The sequence below is a fragment of the Python bivittatus genome, unplaced genomic scaffold (genome assembly GCF_059951505.1).
Source record: "Python bivittatus isolate LINGU-HERP-01145 unplaced genomic scaffold, Pbiv_v1 ctg000180_np1212, whole genome shotgun sequence".
NCBI lineage: Eukaryota > Metazoa > Chordata > Lepidosauria > Squamata > Pythonidae > Python > Python bivittatus.
The window spans coordinates 2,154,560-2,175,276 of NW_028277047.1; the positions used below are offsets into that span (position 1 = coordinate 2,154,560).

Below are 20,717 nucleotides of genomic sequence, written 5' to 3' on the forward strand. Positions count from 1 at the left end.
TTGCCCCCACTGCGGGCAACCCCCATCTTGGCCTCCGTTTGGTTTCTAGCACCAGCCTTTTTCTGTTGCAGGAGTAGGATCTATTTTGGGGGGCGGGGGGGGAGCTTTGGGACAGAACTTCTCAAGTTCACACCTCCAGCTTAACCCGAGAGCCACTTTGCAGAAGGAATCCAAATTGCAATGGGGGGGAAACGATTGGGGGGGAGGGGACGGGAAACCAGACCTTTTGCACACTTTTAAGAGGGGTTTTTATTTTTATTTTTATTTTTTTGCCTTGTGTTTTTGGATCTGGTTTAAAAGGAGATGAAAGGAGAAAAAAAAAGTTGTTTAAATATTGCCAATTGATTATGCAGTGACCTGATTAAAAATAATAATAATAATAATAATAATAAGCTAATTTTTGGAGAAAGGATTAAAAAAAAAACTTTGTAATATTTATCACTTGCAAGCTATGTTTAATAAAGAAAGGAATGGTTTATACATTTTGACGTTGGTGATGTATTGGATTTGCTCCCGAGGCGGCTGGAATAAATTTGAGGCTTGACCGATTTAGGCGGCTGTAAAAGAGGACTGGATGCTGGTTGGATACTGGTTATGGTTACAGGTTATCCGGGGACATTAATGTCAGGAGCCTCTTACTATCCTCTGCCTTGCAGAGCGCATACCTTAAATTGCTGTTGCAAAATTCCAGCAAAACGGGTACCTTCCTTCCATGGTTATAACCTTTCCAGATGCGTTGTTGCCAAGAATCTCCGGGTTGCACCAGGGTAGAAACGTGGGCAATCAAATCTGATGGACCGCCCCCCCCTTCACCCCACTCCTTGGCCTCGCAAGCAGCGATTCATGCACCGAGACCCCCAGCCTGACGCCGAACGCACGGATCCGGCTGTCGGTTTGCGACAAAGCGTCCATCGTTGCAGACGAGTTTCAACGCTTGGCGCACTTTATGGCAATTGTGAGTCTCTTTGAACATTGGAAGGGGTGCAGAAGGTTTGGGGGGGTAGGGGTTCCCAACCTCTGAAATGGCCCACTTAGGAACAGTTCATTTGCAGAACCGGTGCGGTTGTGCGACCGGAGCCCGCACTGCTCTCCCGACAGGACCAACAACTCCCGGGGCCAAAGATAGAAACATGGTTTATTTTCCACGCCCCAAAGTTGACTCTAGTGTCAACCTGGCCACTAGCAAAATATTTTGACCCATTCTCCCCCCGCCCCAAGAAACAGACAGCCATTAACCGTTTTCCTCTTTTTAATTTTCAGCACAGGCAAGAAAGGTTTCGAAGGCATCACAACTTCAAGGTTCTGAAATCTCCCGGGGCTCAATGCGGTGGTTTTCCGTGAAATGGGCAGACCATCCATTCATAACAAGGAGGAAACATTCCTGAACTCCATCAGTATCTAAAATTAGGAGCCAGCGTTAGGATTTTGAGAAATCATTTGGACGGGTCCGACCCACCCTTGATACCATCTTCTGTTGCCTCGAGGTTTTACTCGCCCGTTCTTCCTTCCAAACACCTCTTAAAAAGACATTTTCTCATTTGGGCAACGTTGTTCAACCTTGGACAGACCATTTGAAGTTGTCTATCAAAGAGCCACGGTGGGATTCCAAAACCTTAAGTAATTTGGGGTTGGTACAAATGTGGGTTTTTTGTTTTTTCCAAAGAAGGGTGCTGATGGAGAAGACCCGAGTTCCAGTTTGGATAGATAGCAGTTTCTCCAAGCTGGAATTGGCAACCCCAAATTTCTTGCTGGCGCTCCAGATGTTCAGCTCTTCTTCGTCCCCTCTTTGCCTGCGATTCCTCTCTTGCGGAGGGCGTTAGCTTTGCCACAACGCAGAGCTCCCATTTTTCCTCTTCCAGGGAGACTCCGGCTGGGTCTTTTTAAAGCTTGCATCTTTGTTCCACAAACACATAACATTTTAAAAACGATTTTTAGGTTCAAAAGCATTTCCTTGTCTCATTGGTCCTAGCCATTTTATTTTCTCCTTTAATAAGCCTGTCGACAGTGGTTCAAGGGCAGAAAGGCCAGGTTTTCGATCGTTCCACCAATTTACAACCATAATGGAATATTTCAAGAGAAAGGACAAATTATCTGGGATTAAAAAAAAGAAAATGAAGGGCAGGTTTTGGTGCGGCGTTTCAGGTCCAAGACACCCATCTCTCCTCAGATATAACTTGCTGCTGAAATAGTTTCCCATCGAAAGAGCAGATGTTTAATTTGGGGTAAAAACCTACATATCTTGATTATTTCCATTGGCATTCTCCTCCGAGAAAATACACAGTTCAGCAGCAACAAAGTGGTAGATAGTAACTGGACGATCAAGCAAAAGAAAAAAACTTATTTATGCAAACAATTAATTGTAAGTCCATCCACTTTTTCAGGAAACCGCTTCTCCAATCACCTCTGTTGAAGGAAAAACATTTCTAGACAGATGCAAAATTTTAAAAAACAGGTTTTTCTTCACCCTACCCTGAATCCATAGGCCGCTAAACTTTGCCATGAATTCTAGAGCAGTTACAATCATGGGTGGGATTTTTAACAGGATCCACAGATTGGCAGAGAAATTGTTCTCCAGAAGCAAGTCCAGATACTCATAAGGAAGAGAACCGATTTTTCATATTTCATTGCTCCTTCTGTACGTACGTTTGGAAGAGTTCCTTATAAAAAGGAAGGGGCAAACTCTTTCTAAAAAAAAAAAAAGTCTCCAGTGCGTTAGAGAAAGAAAAGAAGAATGCCTTCTCTTTAAAATGACATGGAAGGGGGAAAAAATGCTACATGGGAGAGGAACCCCAAGGTCATTAAGAAGGGCCAAGAAAATGCTCCCTTCTGAGATTCCTCCTTCAATTCCCAAAAAAGGAGGGACTCCAAAAGAAGATGCTGGCAAGATTTGGTTGAGCAATGAGTTGATCCCTGAAATTGCCCATGGAGGGAACTTGTGAAAACATTTCTTCAGCGATCCCAAAAAAGAGATGGATGCAATGTTCTTGATTCTCATCTTAGAGGGAGCGAGCAGGGATCTGGAAGGACTACCGAGCAACCTTCCCAGCTGTGTGTACAAGGATACTCTTAGACAAGCAAAAGAGAAAAAATCATGCAATCTTTGGCAAGGCATTGAGGACATGGTCCATGGAAGAGAGATCTTTCAAGAGCTCTGCTTCAGGTCAACTTGAGACCGCCATTAGAGTCACCTACTTCCTGCTGATCTCAGCTGGCCCTCCACTGAAACCAAGTTTAGAGATTGGAAGAAGAGCAGCTGACTTCCAGACAGTGTGCTTTATGTCATTTCCTTAAAGCTCTGCAATCAAAACTCTTGCACACCGTTAAGTCCTAGTAAAACACCCTTGAACGTGAGCTGCAACAGTTTGCTTACAAGGTACCTTTGGTTACAGGCGGAGAACGGGGGATATTAAAACCCCCAAATGGAGCTATGGACCATCCAGGGTCACGTGAGACCTTCACCCTTGCGCCTTCGTCTTACCCCTGCTGTTGAACCACTGTCTGTGCCTCCATACGTTGGGAAGCACGTGCTATTCGAAGGGAAGTGAGGGGGAAAAAAAAGATTCAACTCATTTCAGCTACGGGAAAAACATAGTCTTGCCTAACGTGCTAGAATAAGCCGAAAGAAAAGATTTGGGAAAGAAAATTCAAATTTGGAGCAGGGGAGGGAAGACGAGGGAGGTGTTTTGGTTAAAGTTTCTAGAGAAGAAACTAGAATGAAAAGGAGGTAGGTATAAAGCTTTAGGAAACTTCTATCTAGTGGTACTTTTTTTTTCAACACAAACCTTTGGGTTGGGTTTCCTTTCCTTCTGGAAGCACCCTGACTGACTCCTGCCAACACTCTGAGTCTTAGAGTCTCTTGTGGAAAGAGAGATGGTTTCTCTCTCTCCCTGTCTCCTGTTTTCTTTCTTTCTTAATTTTCTTTTAAGAAAGAGTAGAAAGAGAGAGGCGGAAGGACAAGAGATCACCACCAGTGGGCCAGGAAGGGTGTAGCCATCTTCTCAAGAACAAAGCACCAGGTGTTTCCATCCAATTTCTCTTCTCATCCTGGGTTTTGGTGTAGTTCTTGAGGCCACTGTTGTTTTTAATCTCAAAACGCTGGCCCATTTTCACTTGGAGGTACCACAAGACCCTGACCCTTAAGGACTGAGGAGGCCTGAACTTTTGGTTCCACCTCCATCGAGAAGCCAGCGTTTAGGTGGGAATCCAAACCGAGCTTAAGCTACAGCTGATCCTGCCACGCCAGTTTTGCTGTTCGGGAAAGAGGAGCAAAGACTAGGAAAGAAAGTTTGGTTCAGGAAGAAAAGAAAGGGAAGGGTCAAAGGAAGGGAGGATCTCTGGTGAGGCTACCATCACAAGCTTCTGACATCACGTCTGGATAACGTCACAATGTTGAGTTTGGTCATTCTAAGGCAGTTTTCTATTGGAAAAATCGCCATTGCTACAACAGAGGGAGGTTGGAGAGAAGTTCTCTTGCCTCCAACTAGAGATGACCCTTCCCTGGAGACTCAGTTGGGCCCCCCAAAATCAGAATTGCAAGGGGGCCTATTTGGATGTTTCAATCAGTAGCTCCTTGTGTGGCCTCGCAACCTTGATCTGAAGCTTCTTAATTCCTGCACCAGAGCCCATCCTTCATTCCTCCTCCAGTTAAAGCTTTACATCTTTGGAAGCAGTTCAGCCATTATTCTTTTTTTTATACGTGTCATCCTCTTAAAAATATTTGGATAGAGACCTTATAGATATGCAATATATAGATATATAGATAGATCCACCCCCCCAAAAAAAAGTTTCTGAAAGAAGCAGCAAGGAGAAGGAGGAAAGAGGAGAAGGAAAGCAGGTTTGGGGGCAAGGGTCCCCCCAGGATGGAGGAGAGGTGGAAAGTTTTGGGGGGATCGCTGTTACTCCAACTTTTGGTTTAATGATATTTGGTACGCTGGTGCCGAATTCCCAGGCACCCTGGGTGGGGATAGCAGAAAGGGACTCACTGGGGAATAATTTGGGGGCCTCCACCTCCCCTCTCTCACATTGGCACAACTTCCATCTCCATCCCAAGCCAGGAGCAGCGAGAAGCCAACCATTTCTTCTCCCCACCTTCCATTTCCTCCTTTGGATGGCTGCCACACGGTCTGGAAACTTTGGGGTGCTGTGGAAAACTGGTCCCCACGTTTCTTCCCCCCTTTGGCGAGGAACTACTGGGGGGGAGGTCTTATTTGGCAGCCAGAGTGGCTGGCAGTTGAGGTAGTCTTCGTATTTTGTATCAAAAATAGATCCTCCGGGATAATGGGGAAGGGGGAGTAGTCGAGGGGAAGAGGTGACTGGAGTAGAAACTGGGGTCTCCAGGAGAGGTGAGGTAGTTTCTTTGGAGGTTTGCGGGTGGTGGGGTAAGGGGAGGCCCAACCTCTCTGAAGCTGCCACCCTGCTCCTTGGAAGGCCTCTCCCTACGCCACGTTCCCGGGGCCTTAGGCTAACCGCTGGGCTGGGACGGAAGGCAGCGCTCAACGGTGACTTCAAAATGAGGACCGTCCCGGGTGGTGTGTCCGTCTGAGGAGGAGCTGTTCTGCAAAGAGAAAGCAAGCACGACCAGGTTGGAGCCCCTCTTCGAGGTCATCCTGCCCCCTTCTCACTGTCCGCCCCTGCATCACATCCCCCCTTTTTGCTTCTCCCCAAAAGTCGGGTTTCCTTCAAGTCAAGGTGAACTCCTATGGAACCTCCACGAAATTGTCCAGCCACATTTGCATGGTGCCCATAACGGATCCAGTTTGCCCATTGCTTCTCCCCTTCTGACCCCAGCACCAGAAGCCCCACAGAAAGTGCTTCAAAGAGAGGGCTCTGGATGAGCCCGTTTTATGGCAAGAAGAGCCGTGACGAAGAAGTCCAGCGGCTGCAGAATATAACGCACCCGCTAGCAGAATTCAACACCTGAATTGCTTTCTCTTGCTCACCTGGTGTAGCAAGTTGAGAGGGTGTAGCAAGTTGAGCACTGCTCAATTTACGTGGAGGGAGAAGAAGCAATCACCGTCTGGGTATTATTATTCTAAGTGACCAGCCAAGTGTGAGGCTGTTGGCTTTCAACTTTGCCCAGTCTAGCCCCTAAGCTTGTATATCTCTGGGAAGTTGACTTCTCCATCTAGCTCCCAGCCCTAGAGTTCCAGGGCTTTTCAGCCAGAAGCAGGCTCAAATGATCCTCCTTCGGATCTGTAACGCAAAGACCCAGCTCTTTGGAGCAGGCTGTAATGCTGGGAAAGGTGGAAGGAAAGAGAAGAAGAGGGCAACCAGCAGCAAGGTGGACGGACTCAGTTACGGTGATGATGGGGGCACCATTGGAACACCTGAAGGACCAGGTTGAGGACAGATCTTCAGGGGGAATATCTACTGTATGTGGTCACTAGGAGTCAAAAATGACTTGATGGCACCTAATCAATCAGAAGAGAGGTCATGTAGACCAAAACTTGGCGAGTCACAAGCAGACAGCGCTGCATCGTTCTCTGCTACGTGGTGCCCACCAAACACGTTGGATCTCAACGCCATGAGTGATCCGATTGCTTTTCTACCTGGAACAGTCAGCAAGACGGTAGGAACTGCACTCCATCTGACCTGCTGGCCACCGCGTTGCAGAAGGCTGTCCTACTTAAATTCCCCCAGGGAAGAAGGATCTCCCTCCTTCCCCACCATCCAACCCTTTCTCAGCACCAAGACCTTCTTCTGAACGTAGATCAATGCAACAACCAATTTGTCCTCACCCGAGACACCAGTTCCACCATTTCTGGAGGCTTCGCCCTGCTCTCCGGCTTGCGTGGGGTAAGAGGAGGATCCTGGGAGCCGGTTGGCACCAATTCGGTTCCTTGCGGGACAGTCCAATTTTCCTGCGCTCCTTTCTTACAGAAGAGGCTGGAGAGGAAAAGCAGAAAAAGAGTTACCCCCACCGAAGGGACCCCCACCAAAAGGAACCCGAAATGTTTGTTAAGCGCGGTCCGCAAAACGAAGAAGGGCAAAAAGACAACCCTTGGGGAGTGCTTGAAGGGAGTTAAAAAACACCACCAACTGCCCTAAGGCTGTTTCTGGCCTTTTGAGATAGACTGCTGCAGGATGTGGATGCTCCATTAACTGCAAAGCAGAACACGGTCATTTGAGTGAAGGAAACGGAGCCCGCGGAGACGCAGAAGGCAAGCGCTCCACTGGGCTTCCTAAGACACCTTTGCCTCTTGACATCTTCTTCGAGGTCGCGCCTACCTCTGCGTGCGGTGTAGCTAGTGGGGAGTGGAGGAAAGGAGGCCTCATAGAATGGAACAATTTCAGGGAGGCCGGGGCCTTCAAAACACTCACCTCTTGCGGTAGCCGAACATCAGGAAGAGCACGCAAAAAATAATGCACGCCATGCCGATGTGAACACCCACCACGATGCCGGCAAGGGAGGCGTCCCCGTCTTGCCTGCATTGGCAAACCGAGTTGGCATCTGCAGAGAGAGAAGTGGGGGGGGGGCATCAGTAGATCTCCCACTTTGAAACGTGGCATTGCGATGGGAGCGACCCGCCTAAACTACTCGCAACTCTTCTGCCAGGCAGAGAACAGATGTGTGGGATTCTGGAGTGGGCGAGAAGCTTGAGCGTTCTTTGACTCACATGGTTTGGTCACGTTCCTTCACACCTTCGGTTGGTCTGGTTAGTATGTGTGTGAACACAATCTAAATTGTTCAGGATGTAGAAAACGGGATGCTGAATTATACTCCCCCAACAGGGAATTTAACCAAGGAACACGGCTTCTAAGAGATTTACCCTCCAGGAGACGTGTTTCTTCCTGGAGTGCCTTTCTGTTCTGCAAAGGAGGCGTAACGCGCTTCTGTACGATCCAGATTTAATAACGTCTCAAAAGACTGAGCTCGTTTGCGCTTCGTCTTACATGGATCATTTTTCTTTGCCTTTTCTTATATTTTAGTTTATTTTACTCCCTTTGATGTGCATTCTTTAACGCGCCATTCGTGGGGCATTCTTGTTCTTTCATTCAGCGCAAAATTCAAGACATTTTGGGGGGGGAGATATACTGCCTCGGAACATGGAGGTTCCACCTCACAGCTTTCCTTGCTCCTTCTCCCACCCCCTTGCAACCTGTCCAACCAAGGCTGTTGCTACATCGTGCCCTAGATGTCATTCCCCTAACTTAGTTGGAGGGCAACTCTCCTTGCCAGCTTTTACCCAGCCTCTCCGAATTCTCCTGGAGTGAGACAAATCGCACGCTACTGTTCCCGTCACCGTTCCCGTTGAACGCCTGGAGTTTGATCTCGTAGGTGGCTGCCGGTTCTGTGGGGAGAAGAGAGAGCCACGTGGGGGCAGCTCCAGGGAGAAACTCAAGGGGGCAGCCTTTCCAGCTAGTGAGGGCTACAGCAGGACAATGTAGAAGCCATGGACGGACGGATGGGTGGATGGATGGAGAGAGAGGATAGACAGACAGACAGACAGACAGAGACAGACGGAAGACAGACGGATGGCAGACGGGTGGCAGACAGACAGATAGATAGATGGAAGAGATTAGATGGATGGAAGGAGAGAGAGAGAGAGAGAGAGAGAGAAAGAGAATAGATGATGGATAGATGGATAGATGGATGATAGACAAATGGAAGACAGACAGACAGACAGATGATAGACAGATGGAAGACGGATGGACGGACGGACGGACGGACTGACTGACTGACTGACTGACTGACTGACTGACTGACTTCCCCTGGAACCCACATTAAAGAATTGCAAAGTTGCAGAGCAACATCGGTGCTGCAGCGCTGCAGAGAAAGAATTTTGCAAATCTCTCGGTTGCATCACGGAGCAGCCACAGCAAACAGCGACGGGCTGCGATGGAGAAATGCAGAAGTGTTCCCCTTCTCAGGAACAGGCAGATGGGCTGTGGGGTTGCTCCAGCTGCGGGCAAACCAAGGAACAATCGTCTTTCCCTTCGCGTCCTCCACCAGCATTGCCCCTTTGACGGGCAGCTGAACCGGCAGAGAGGGGTATTTCCCAGAATCTTTGGCCAACGGGGTGCCAGTCCCAAGGCCTGGCCTGTCCTTCCGGAGGCGCAGAGAACTCACCCAAGTTGCTGTAGATAAAGGAGTTGGCCGTGCCAGGCAAGATCTGAGGCCCCTCGTAGTGGGCACTGGGCAGCTTCCGAAGGTAAAGTTTGAACCCTTTGATCCCGCCGGGCTTCAAGGGCAGCTCTAAAAACACCTGGATGGTGCTGACGTTCAGGATCTTGGTGAAAAAGCCCACGGCGGCAGGGACTAGAGAGAACAGGATGAGGGAGTGACTTTCCTCCCCAGAGACGCAAGATGTAGGATCCGTTTTCCTGCCGTCCTGAGCATTGCCTAGCAGTGGACAACCAGAGCAGGGCTTCTGCCCCGAAATTGAGTTCCTGTTATCGATCAGGGCGCGCACCGGGTCTCCAATCTGCCAATGCCCGTTGGCAAAGACAAGGGAGCCTGTTTTGGTTCGGACACGGAGCAAGGAGGATGCTAGGCTGGGCTGCCCCAGCGTTGGACACCCTTCTTCCACTCCCTCTCCAAAGGGCCGATGGGACAAGACTGGAGACTTACTGCTGCCCAGGGTGGTGGCCAGGATGGACTGGGAGTCCTGGCTGGCGCCCAGGGGGGAATAGGCCTTCAGGTAGATCGAATACGTGGTGGAGGGTTCGAGGTTGGTGAAAACGTGCTGGAAGGTGCTTTTGCTGACCGCCTCCTGCAGCTCGCGGCTGTCCGACTCTGCGGAGGAAGCCCAGAGCAGAGGCTGAGAAGCCGCTGGGGGGGGGGCAGGTGAGCTTGGGGGGGGCTTTGGGGGCCCCAAGAGGAGGAGCAAAAGGGCGCAGGGACGGTTCTCACTCACCTCCCGCCTTGCGGATGTGAAGCACATAGCCGATAATGGCCTCGGTCACGTCCCGGGACGGCTCCAGCCAGGAGACACGGATGGAGGTGGTGGAGAGGGCCGTGGCTTCCACGCCTTCCGGGGAGCTGGGCAGATCCTTGGACAGGGCCACGGCCAGCCGGGCACTGGCCTGGTTGGTGCCCGCGCTGTTCTCCGCGATGCACTGGTAGATGGCCTCGTCAGCGGACGTGATGGCCTGGATCATCAGGGTGCTGCGGGAAGATGGGGAGAGCCCCAATGGGAGAGGGCGAAGGCAAGGGGGACCAGGTGGCCACGGATTGATTCAACCTCCGTGGAGCGAGCAAAGCTAGTGGCGGTGAGTTCCACGGACCCAATCACACCCTTGGGGCAGAACCCCGTCTGCAACCCCTTTCTGAGGCTGAATTTTAAGCTTTCCCCCCTTCATTCTTGCCCTCCCGTCTTTCCTTGTTCACTCGGTTGCCCAGAGGAGAGTCAGTGGAAACGTGAACACTCTGCACGTGACTCGGTAAACCTTTGGCTCAACGTTCAGTAGGCATGGTTTCCACCCAGGCGGAGCGAGCCTTGACCTGTTGTTGTGGGTGAGCTTGATGTTTTCGCCAGGGGCCAAGACTTTCCCGTTCTTCAGCCAGATCAGGTGGGGTTCGGGCACACCCTGGGCCACGCAGGTGAAGATGGCGCTGGTGCCAGGCGTTTTGGAGAGGGATTGAGGCCACTGCACAAACTCTGGTGGTGCTGAGGAAGACAAAGTCACGGAGCGTAAGCAAAAAGGCCTTGTGCAAAAACACCAGGAAGGCCCATCGGGGCCCTGCCCATTCTCAGCATTCAAGTTTCTAGTCCTTTGCACAGAGCGACTCCAAACCAGCCTCGGGGATCTTCCACCGCCCTGCCTCTAGGCGGGGGCAGTCATTCATGGCTATCCCAGGAGGGGTGGGTAGTGAGCTGAATGCCTAAATTGGTGCTCCAGGATAGACTGCTCCTGCAGATGGAGGTTCCCTCTTGGTCAAATTGGTGGGGGGGGAACGCCCAGCACGGATCCTGTTGGCAATTCAGTGTGGTGGGGATGGGCAAGGAGGGCATTGAGTGGGAGCAGTTAAAAGCCCAGAAGAGCTGCTGAGGATTAAGCTGGTCCGGTCTGGCCTTGCTCCTCTTTCTGGTGAGGTATGCCAGAAATAATTGGGATCCGTTGCAGCTGTTTCGATTTCATTTAAAAATAAGGAAAAACCTGCTGAGCTGAAGGAGAACGGAAGAATTTCCTAACTCACAGGTCGGCAAAACAGCAGCGCAGCCAGGCCGGAATGGCTTTTCCTGCACGTTGTCAAGGGTTGGGCTAGATGACCCTGGGGGTCCCTTCTAACTCCAACCTCCTATGCTTCTAAGGCCCAGGCTAAGGAAAGAGGGGATTCCTTGTCGGCAGGTAGAAAAACTTTGGGGAGATGATCAAAGCAGTTTGCGAGAAGGGAAATGGATGCCGGTAAATGCAAAACGCAGGATGGGGGATCTGCATCGTTGGCTGATTTCCTGGGAGGGGTTTTCTCGGCGTTTAAAGCTCGCCAACCCTGTCCAGCTCCCCTCTCCCCCGTCTCCGAGGCTGGGCCCCAGAGGGGCAAAGACCCTTGCATCAGCCAGTCCCTGCCCCTCTGCCGTAGGATCCAGGGGCTGGGTCTCCCCATCCTCCTTCACCCCCCTGCCGCCTCAACCCCAAGGAAGGCAGAGAATCTGTTGCCCAGCCAGACTCTGTGGCAATGCTGCCCCCCAGCAAGATGCAAGCCCCCCCTCCGTCGGTTGCAAAACCTGCCCCGCGTCTTCTGGATTGGCACGGGACCCGATGCCAACTACGTTTCCGAAAGGTGGTGGGATCTGCAAGCGCCTTTTTCTCTCCCCAGAGGGGGAAGACCCCTTCCGAAGGGCTGATGGCGCTGCTTGGGGTGGGGTGGGGTTCTCCTCTGCAGGCAAGCAGAGGGCAGCAGCGTCTCTTCGATGTGGGGTGCACCCCCAGAGCTGGGGCCAGCGTGGGAGAGCTGAGAGGCAGATGTCTCTTTGACACGCCTGGCCTTCTCCGAAAAAAGGAGCTTTGCGCTTCCATCCCGTCCTGCATCTCATTAGCTCACCAAAGGGCTGGGAAAAGAGCAGTGAGATTTCCCCCCCCCCAAAGCCCCAGCCTCGGCCTTGGCCCCAAACAAAGGCAGACCCCCCCCCCTTCCCTCTCTGCTTGGAGAGAAAGGGACAGCCCCTTGCTGGAAAATACCTTTGTTAGCCAGACGGCTCTGGGGAACGCAGGCATGGAAATGAGGAGTGGGGGGGTTAACCTCTAACCTCTCCCCCTTCCCCTTCTCCAGACATCCTCCCCCCCCCACCGGTCTCCCCAAGCCTTGCCTGGAATTTGCACCTCCACCATCCCACCGTTTTCCCATCAGGAGCCCGAAGCACGCGGGCTCTGCTACCCTTGCAAGAGGGAGCAGGAATAAATGGGGGGGGGGGCGGTATTGGAATCTGTGGGTCCTTGCTCTGGACAACCGACACCCCCTCCAAAAAAAAAAAAAACATGGGTTGGGGTAAGTATCTGGGTCACCCGCAGGGAAAAGAGGACGCAGTTTGTGATCTTGGCTTGGAGAATTCCAAGGTTCCATTTCTATCCTGGCTAGTTTTAGGCACAGCATGGTTTTGGGATCCCCGGATTTTCCACGTGGAAAAAGGGATCCCCAGATCTTTATCCTCCCTGTCCTGGCAGGCTGCAGGCATGACCCCGTCTCCAGATGCCAGCTGCATCCGAGGGCTCACCCGCCGGGCCTCGTCTTCTCCATCCTCTGCTTCTCAACCCCAGATGTTCCCAAATTTTGTTCCAGACCATCGAGGGGCATCTGTGCTGGGGGGGGGACCAGCCAGGGCTGCCCCCGGCCCTTTCAGAAAGTCAAGTGTGCCGTTCCCAGCTGGAATGCAAATTTCTGAATGTCTGTTTAAGCCCCGTCTCCACTCAGTCGCCATGCAGCTGACCTCGAGAGCGAGGGAGACCTGCCTCGCGGGGACAGATGGGGCCGCCCCCCACCCCGGCTCCCAAACTCCATCCTGTTCTCTTTCTGAAGCGATCTGCTTCCAGAGACTGCTCCTGGTCCCAAATCCGAGGCCGCCGAGCTCCGTCTGGAGAAGACCTCTCCCTATCCGCCAGAGAGGGATTCTTCTCAGCATCTATCACCCGTGTTCCTTTGTCCCCAGGCCCGTGGGTCACGGCATCGACCCCACATCTCTTTATCTGACCGGCGGCCCCCAAATCGATGGTGGCTGGGGGGTGGGGAGGGGGCAGGCTGAAATCTGCCCGTCATTCATGCTGGGATGAGAAAGGCAAGCTGGAAGGGGGGAGGGGGAGGGGGGTGGACATGATGGCCATCCGGGGACCACCCATCTCCAGGGCAGGAGGAGAAGATTTCAGTCCCAGAGGCGCTTCCATCAGGCGCTTTGATAGAGAGCCACCATCAGGAGATCTGTTCAAAACCCACCAATCAAAGAAGCACACTTGGGACCGATTCACACTTACGACTAGAAGAGTTTTGATTCTACCATATTTCTTTTTGGCGGCCTTTTTTGTAGGGGAGAGGGGAACAAGGCGTGACCAAACACCGCCAAAAGACCAAGTGGCCCCAAAGTCCTGCAGGAGAAGGAGAAGCCAGTCCCCTTCTCTCTTTCCCCCCGCTCCCAGGACTGTGTTTTACATGCAACACAGTTGGTTTGATGTTGGCTTAGTGGGTTGGGTAACTCTGGGTTAGTCAGAGGGCTGAACCCAGTCAGGGCTCAGCACAATCTCTTTCTGGCAGTCAATTTGGAAGAAGCCCAAACAGTGCGAAGCGATAGACTGCTTCTGAAGCTGGAGGTTTCATTCCCGCGCCTGTTCCCATCAGAAGAACCTACTTGATTGGATGTTGGGAAGGCAAGAGTTGTCCTACACATCTCCATCACCCCCAACTAGCATCGCAAATGCTAAGGGGGTCTCTAAAATACTTTTGGCTGCAATGTAGCTGCCCTTCGCACAGGGTCAAAACCAGCCTAACACCATCCCTGCCCAGCTGAGGGCACGTTCTGGTCTTCTCCACCAGCCGGAGGGTACAAACATCACCCCAGTAAGCCAAGAGGGAGCTCTTCCTCCACTTTCTGTCAACTTACCTTGCACCATCAGGATACCTTGTGCCGTGCGGCGCACACGAGTGCCGGGACGGTTGGCAGCACAAACATAGACCCCAGCGTGCTTCACCGACACGTCTGAGATCATGAGATTGCCAGTTCCGAGAACCTGGATCCCTTCCACGCCAATGGAACGCCCATCTACGGGGAAGAAGACAATCTGGTGACCATAGGAGGGAGAAGTATCTCCTCGGCCTCTTCTCACACCTTCGGGTCCTCTTCTGACCTGCTCAGGAAATCCTTCCCCGCCCCATCATCCTCTTCCCCACCCCATGGAGGTCTTCTGCAGCATCCCCACTCACCCAAGCGACTCCAGGACACAATAGGGCGAGGATTCCCCGTAGCGATACATTCAAGAATGGCGGTCTGGTGTACCGTAATGGTCAGATTCTGCGGTCCTGACAAGATGACCGGCTCTTTAAAGACCTTGGGCACCGACACTGAAGAAAGAGTGGGGCGAGGAAGTTGAGACCAGTACGCCTTCTCTTGGGATGAGAGGTCCAGAGCCTCTCCCCTCCCCGTGGATGAGAAACTGAGAGGATCTTTGTGACCACTTTGTGACAGTCGTTCTTCTCACCTGATTCCTATTGTGGAGTCTCTGAGCTTGGGGGTGGACTTGCAGACGTTTCATGACCCAACTAGGGAACATCATCAGGGCTAGTGAGTGTGGGGTTTGCCCCCTAGCTCCCTAGCTCACACTCACTAGCCCTGATGATGTTCCCCAGTTGGGTCATGACACGTCTGCCAGCCCACCCCCAAGCTCAGAGAGCCCCAAGGACCCCACAGCTCAACCCTGAGCTACTGATCTTCTATTGGAACTGATTCATATTCCCCAGAAATGTGACCCATGGTTTCCAGCTCTGCTCTCACTTACTCTATGCCCCTTTCCAAACAAGCCACCAGTTCACCACCGTGGCATGAGTTCCACACACCCTGCTCACCGCTGATGCTGAGGGTGGCCTCCTGGCTGTAGCGAGTGTTGGCAATGTTCCTCGCCACGCAACGGTAGGTGCCCACGTCAGAACGTCTCACGCCGGTGATCTGTAGGATGCCCGTGGGGAGAAGTGTAAATCTGAAGGAAACAGGAAGAGAGAAAGGCAAAACGACAAGATGATGTGTATGTGTATGTGTGGGTGTGGGTGTCTTCACATCTAGTGGCCGGTCCTTCCCCTATCAGGTCCAGCACCCTCTCCCTTTCCAGCAGATCTCCTTAAATATCCAAGTTTATTTAAAACATTGGGGTCCGTGTTACTGGCTCACGCATTGTGCAAACCGTGTTGTAGTAGATCTGCCTTCTTTTCCTTGCTCTGTTTCCATAGAATTTATTCTCTTCCTTCTCATGTTCTTTGCTTTGGCCCCAAGACGGAGCAACCCTGGGATTAAAATCACCCCGAGGGCTTCTAAAGGAAATGGGGCTCTCCAGAACAATTTGTCAGTATTCCAGCCACTTCCTTGACCGGATTACGATATTACTGGGCTAAATTCCAAGACCCTGGAAAGTCAATTCCTCCTGGGCAGAACTGGCACCGGGCAGTACCACAAAGACTATTGCTTCTGGATTCTAATATGATTGATGATGATGATGATGATGATGATGATGATGATGATTAACCAAGTTCAGCTCAACACAAGGACTAAGTCTTCTGCTGATCCCATGAAATCCGGTGTGCCAACCCAAGGCTCGAACAAGCTTCTCGATCTTACGTTTTCCGTCTCGTGGTGGGTTTCGCACGTCTGCTGATTTATTTGGCAGAGTCACGCGTTCCTGGGAACGAGGCCTTGAGTTCTCCTGCCCAATCCTCAATCGTCGGAGGAAGCAGGTCATTCCGAGGGTCTTCTCTGACGTGCCTCTCCCAGCAAAATCGAGCATTTTTCCCTTGCCACCCCCACCGCAGCCCCCCAAACCTCACCGATAATCATCCGTCATCAGCGCCGTCTGGTTGTGTTCCCACGTTATCGTGGCTTCTGGGACCCCCTGGACAAAGCACTGGAAGCGAGCGACGCCACCCTCTTCAACCGACATTGATTCTGGGTGCATGTGGAACTTGGATAGAGCTTCAGGGAGAAACAACACGCAGTCAAATTCTGAGCCAACCATCTTGACCTTATGATCTCTATTCGCCTCGTCTACAGAGCCCCCTAAGCTGGACTACTATAAACTGGCCTAGATGGGGCTGCCCTTGAAGCCTGTTCAAAACCGCAGCCAAGGTCTGCTAGAAGGACTTTCTGGATGAGCTTTGGAGAAACCGTCACATCCCTCTGGAGTTGGTTTCCAAGCTCGGTTCAAGGCGGGGGATCTCTAAGTTCCTAAATAATTTGGGAATGAAAAATCTCCCCCACCCAGCCTCCAGATAACAAGCCAGCTTTCATCGGAGCCAGCCTACATCTGCCATCTTCATGCAAGGCTCCGCGTGAAGCGGGGACAAGCCAGCAGGTCTTTTCTGTAGCTGCCCCACAACTAGATCGTGTTCTTTTTCAGATTTTTTTTTTTTAAATGGATGTGGAACCCCATCAAATTCTCTCGGGGCCCGGTTGGAAAAACCCACACTGAGGTCCATGGAAGTGGTCCATAAGGAGAGAAGACCTGCCCCCTTTCCCCCAGATTTTAAAGAGGCAGTAAAAATGGGGCACGGCTGTGCGGATCTTAATGATGTCCTTGGAAGCACGAGGAGAACGAAAATTTAGACAATATTGTATAGACTGACTGGCGATCTGGATCCGAGCCTTGCGGCTGACCAGCAAGCCATAACAGTTCTGGGCGGCGCAGCTGAACTCCCCGGCGCTGGAATTGGAAGGGTCTTGGCTGGGGTTTCCTCCCCGGGGCGGACGCTGGATGCTTTCCAGCCGCAAGGATCCGTTGGCCAAGAGGGCGGTGCGGCTGTCGTTGGAGAGGGCCACCCCGTTGTGGTACCAGGTGATGCTGATGGGCGCCTCGCCTTCCACTTGGCAGTGGAGGACCAACGGGCGATCCCGGACGGCAATCATGTCGCTCGGCTCCAGGATGAACGCCAGCTCTGACGGGTGGGCCGGGCCTGCGGAGGGAAGACGGTGGTCAGGACCGGTGCTCCAACGTCAGCAGAGGGCAGTCGATTCAGAAGCAGAACCATGGAGTTTTTCTGCACACAACTCAAGTTTGGTTCTCTAAAGAGCACACGTCCCCAGGAAATATCTTCCTTCCTTCTTTCCTTCCTTCCTTCCTTCCATCCGTCTTTCTATCTTTTCCTTCCTTCCTCCCTCCCTCCCTCCCTCCCTCTGCTTTGCTTTCGTTCGTTCGTTCGTTCATTCCTTCCATCTATCCATCCATCTTTCTATCTTTTCCTTCCTTCCTTCCTTCCTTCCTTCCTTCCTTCCTTCCTTCCTTCCTTCCATCTTTCTATCTTTTCCTCCCTCCCTCCCTCCCTCCCTCCCTCTGCTTTGTTTTCATTTGTTCCTTCCTTCCTTCCATCCATCCATCCGTCTTTCTATCTTTTCCTTCCTTCCTTCCTTCCTTCCTTCCTTCCTTCCTTCCTTCCTTCCTTCCTTCCTTCCTCCCTCCCTCCCTCCCTCCCTCTGCTTTGCTTTCGTTCGTTCGTTCATTCCTTCCATCTATCCATCCATCTTTCTATCTTTCCTTCCTTCCTTCCTTCCTTCCTTCCTTCCTTCTTTCTATCTTTTCCTCCCTCCCTCCCTCCCTCTGCTTTGCTTTCATTTGTTCCTTCCTTCCTTCCATCCATCCATCCGTCTTTCTATCTTTTCCTTCCTTCCTTCCTTCCTTCCTTCCTTCCTTCCTTCCTTCCTTCCTTCCATCCGTCTTTCTATCTTTTCCTCCCTCCCTCCCTCCCTCCCTCTGCTTTGCTTTCGTTCCTTCCTTCCTTCCTTTACAAACTTAAAGTTTCCCAGAGGGACTGGGAGAAGAGAAAGACCTTGCTATGCCCAGTTATTGGGTGGTTAGAGGCATCCTACATAAATAAGTAGAAGATAAGAAGGATCTGAATCTACATCAAACTAAACCCAGCCAGGTTTGGCCTTCGTTTGAATGAGAGGCAGCTTAGAAGAGCCCTCCATGATTACCTTGAGGTCCCCAATGGGAGAGAACTGGGCTACAGATGGACTGAATTAACTCTCTGTGGCCCCAAAGCCAAACCGGGTTAAGGCAGGTGTAGCTTTCCAGATGTTCCTCAAGCACAATATGCACAGACCCAGTTAGCCAGGCCAAAGGAGAACAGCGGGGAGTGGGTGTCCACTGGCAACCTTCATCAGATGCTGTGGCAACGTTCTGCAGCCATCTGAGGCAGTGGGATGCTTTGCTCCGAAGCCCACCCCTCTGGTTGTCAACACTACACTGAAGACCCATCAGCTTCTCGGTTCCTTCTGTTGAAGCTGAGGGCCCATCTCAGGGTCTTGAAGCATCAGGAATGGTGCAACTTGGGCAGCGGGGAGAAGGGGGCCTGGAGTGTTAGTCTTGAAGATGCTGGGTTCTCTGAGGCTTAGGGCTGAAGGGGAGAAGAGGACACCAGGTGGGGACACTTCCTTCTCTGGAACCAGGTGCACCAGACAACCCTTCTGGGCAGGGGAATCGGGAATCGGAAACCTGGTCTCTTCCAGCTCCTCTTGTGTCCTCACTTCTCCAAACAGATGGAAAGCACTTGGTCTGGGCTGGGGGTCTGGGGCGGGGCGGGGAGGGACAAAAGACCCTTTAATCCCCTTAGGAGTTGGCTTGCTTGCAGCCTCCAGAGCTGCGGGCCACCCCCATCTCCAAGTGAAACTCTGGCAGTGACAATAGCCCCGGGTGGGGGCGGGGAACCGGGGATTGTCCCCTCGACGTCTTGATGGATGTTGGGTTTCAGCCTCGGCTTAGCAACTGGAAGGCGGGTGAGGGAGGCCCTGTGGTGGGGCTGTCGAGGAGCCTCACAGGGGGCCGGAGAGGGCGGACAATGCGAGGGGTCAGGAGATGCGAAGGAAGTCTTATTTGTCCCCTCAGTGGCACAATGGAGCCCACCTCCCTCAGCCCATCTGCCCGGCCACGTGACGCGCTCGGGGTGAGGTTCCCATGCCTTCCCCATCACTCAAGCCCGCTGCTCCCCACCCAGCACCTTCACCTCCAGCCGTCCATCCATCACGACGCCATTCCTGCCCCTGGGCCGGGCCGAGGGGAGCCGTGACCCCAGACCCCTCTCCCCTCCACCCCATCCTTGGGTTGTCTTTGTACTTGGCCCTGGGTTCAGTCACTCGTGAAAGGGAGCCCAGCTCTGGGGACCAACGCTCAGCCTGATGGGGGGATGCAAGAATTTGGCCTGGATGGAAACGAGGTTACTTTGGGGGGCTGAGTGGAGATTCCCCCGAGAACCCCAACTGGATTTCTTCAGTTGCTGTCCCCAAACTTAAACATCCTCAACTCATGTCCCCAAAGCAGCAGGAGTTCTCCCCTGCAAAGACCTGAAGGAGATTTGCAGACAGGTCCCCCTGTCTTCTTCCTTCTACAAACACCTAGGACGTGGGTTGAGCCCCAAGCGAAGTTAGCCTCCTTAGAGCCTTTCCCCCCAAACATCAGATGCTCTGGAAGAAGAGAAGTGCTTCAAAACAAGGAGCAATTTTGAGATAAAAGCGTTGCTCTGTCAAACTTTTCCCTTCCAGCCCATACCATCACTGGTCCCTCAGAACACCACTCTCTGCCCAACGAAGTTCTCCAGAACTTCTCCAGAACGGAAGCAGGAAAAGCCTTGTACATTTCTTCCCAATTCTGTATCTGTCCCACCACCTTTTCCCCAACCTTACAGCCCAGGAAACTCGGCATTGCCAGCCAACGTGGTTTCCCCAAGCCCTCCAGTCCGAATGCAACCATCCCCAGCGTTCCTCAAGTACCCAAGATCTCCTAACATCTCCCAAGTCCCCCCAAAGAAGATTCGGGGGGGGGGAAGACTCTACATTATTTCTCCCTGGGAAAACAAGCAACTAACCAGCATAGGGCCGTGAGAACCAATGGAGAAAAAATGAAATGATGGTTTCCCCAAAATAGATGTTTTCTGATGGTCCATACCATCTTGGTGACCAGTGCAGGAAGAGTTTGTCACTCACTTCTTCTGATTTTTTTAATGCTCTACTGCAATATGTGGAATAACATTTGCCTGGAGAGATACCCACCGCGTATCTCCTCCTCTGGGGACAATTTTACTCAAAAAGCAGAAGGCATTTCTGATTCCTGGTCTGACACGGAGACCACATTTTGGTGGTGGAACATCTGGGTCGGCATCATGGAAGAGACGTCCATTAGCCTGACCTTGACATTTCTTTCATGCATTCAGAACCTGGCTGGGGCTTCGCCAAATGGTTTGGATCTCCGTTCCCCTTTCCCCTCGCTGGCTGGGGATGATGGGAGCTAGAGTCTAACACTTTGGGAGGCCACCACCTCAGGGCACCTGCTCTCCGATGCATGTGGTGGCGTGTAGTTGAGTTAACACTTTTGAGAACTTAGCCCGTTGCCCAAGTCCAGCCCGTTGGCAAGTCCAAACCCCAAAAGTAGGCTTATTCTGCCCGTGAGTGGCCAGTAACCATGGCTAGTTTGGCGCAGCAATTCCACGCAACTTCTTCTCACTTAGACTTTGCAAAACTGATCTCCACCAAAAGCAGGTGTCGATTTTAAATAACCTCCACTTTATTTGTTCCATTTATTTATTTGCTTCCTCCCCATCT

General features: G+C 52.0%; 1 protein-coding gene across 1 annotated transcript; it reads right to left on the reverse strand.

Annotated features, from left to right (window-relative positions):
* Positions 1 to 586: 586 nt before the first annotated feature.
* LOC103050006 (immunoglobulin superfamily DCC subclass member 3-like) lies at positions 587 to 19,144 on the reverse strand. The gene is made up of 14 exons (XM_088137545.1): positions 19,114 to 19,144; positions 16,754 to 17,080; positions 15,959 to 16,103; positions 14,990 to 15,120; positions 14,351 to 14,488; positions 14,031 to 14,189; positions 10,445 to 10,610; positions 9,858 to 10,108; positions 9,572 to 9,736; positions 9,071 to 9,259; positions 8,187 to 8,291; positions 7,321 to 7,450; positions 6,738 to 6,885; positions 587 to 5,554 (listed from the first exon to the last, which is right to left on the reverse strand). The coding sequence occupies exons 1-14, from the start codon at positions 19,142 to 19,144 to the stop codon at positions 5,462 to 5,464; spliced, it is 2,178 nt and encodes a 725-aa protein (XP_087993671.1). The 3' UTR covers positions 587 to 5,461.
* Between the last annotated feature and the right edge of the window lie 1,573 nt (positions 19,145 to 20,717).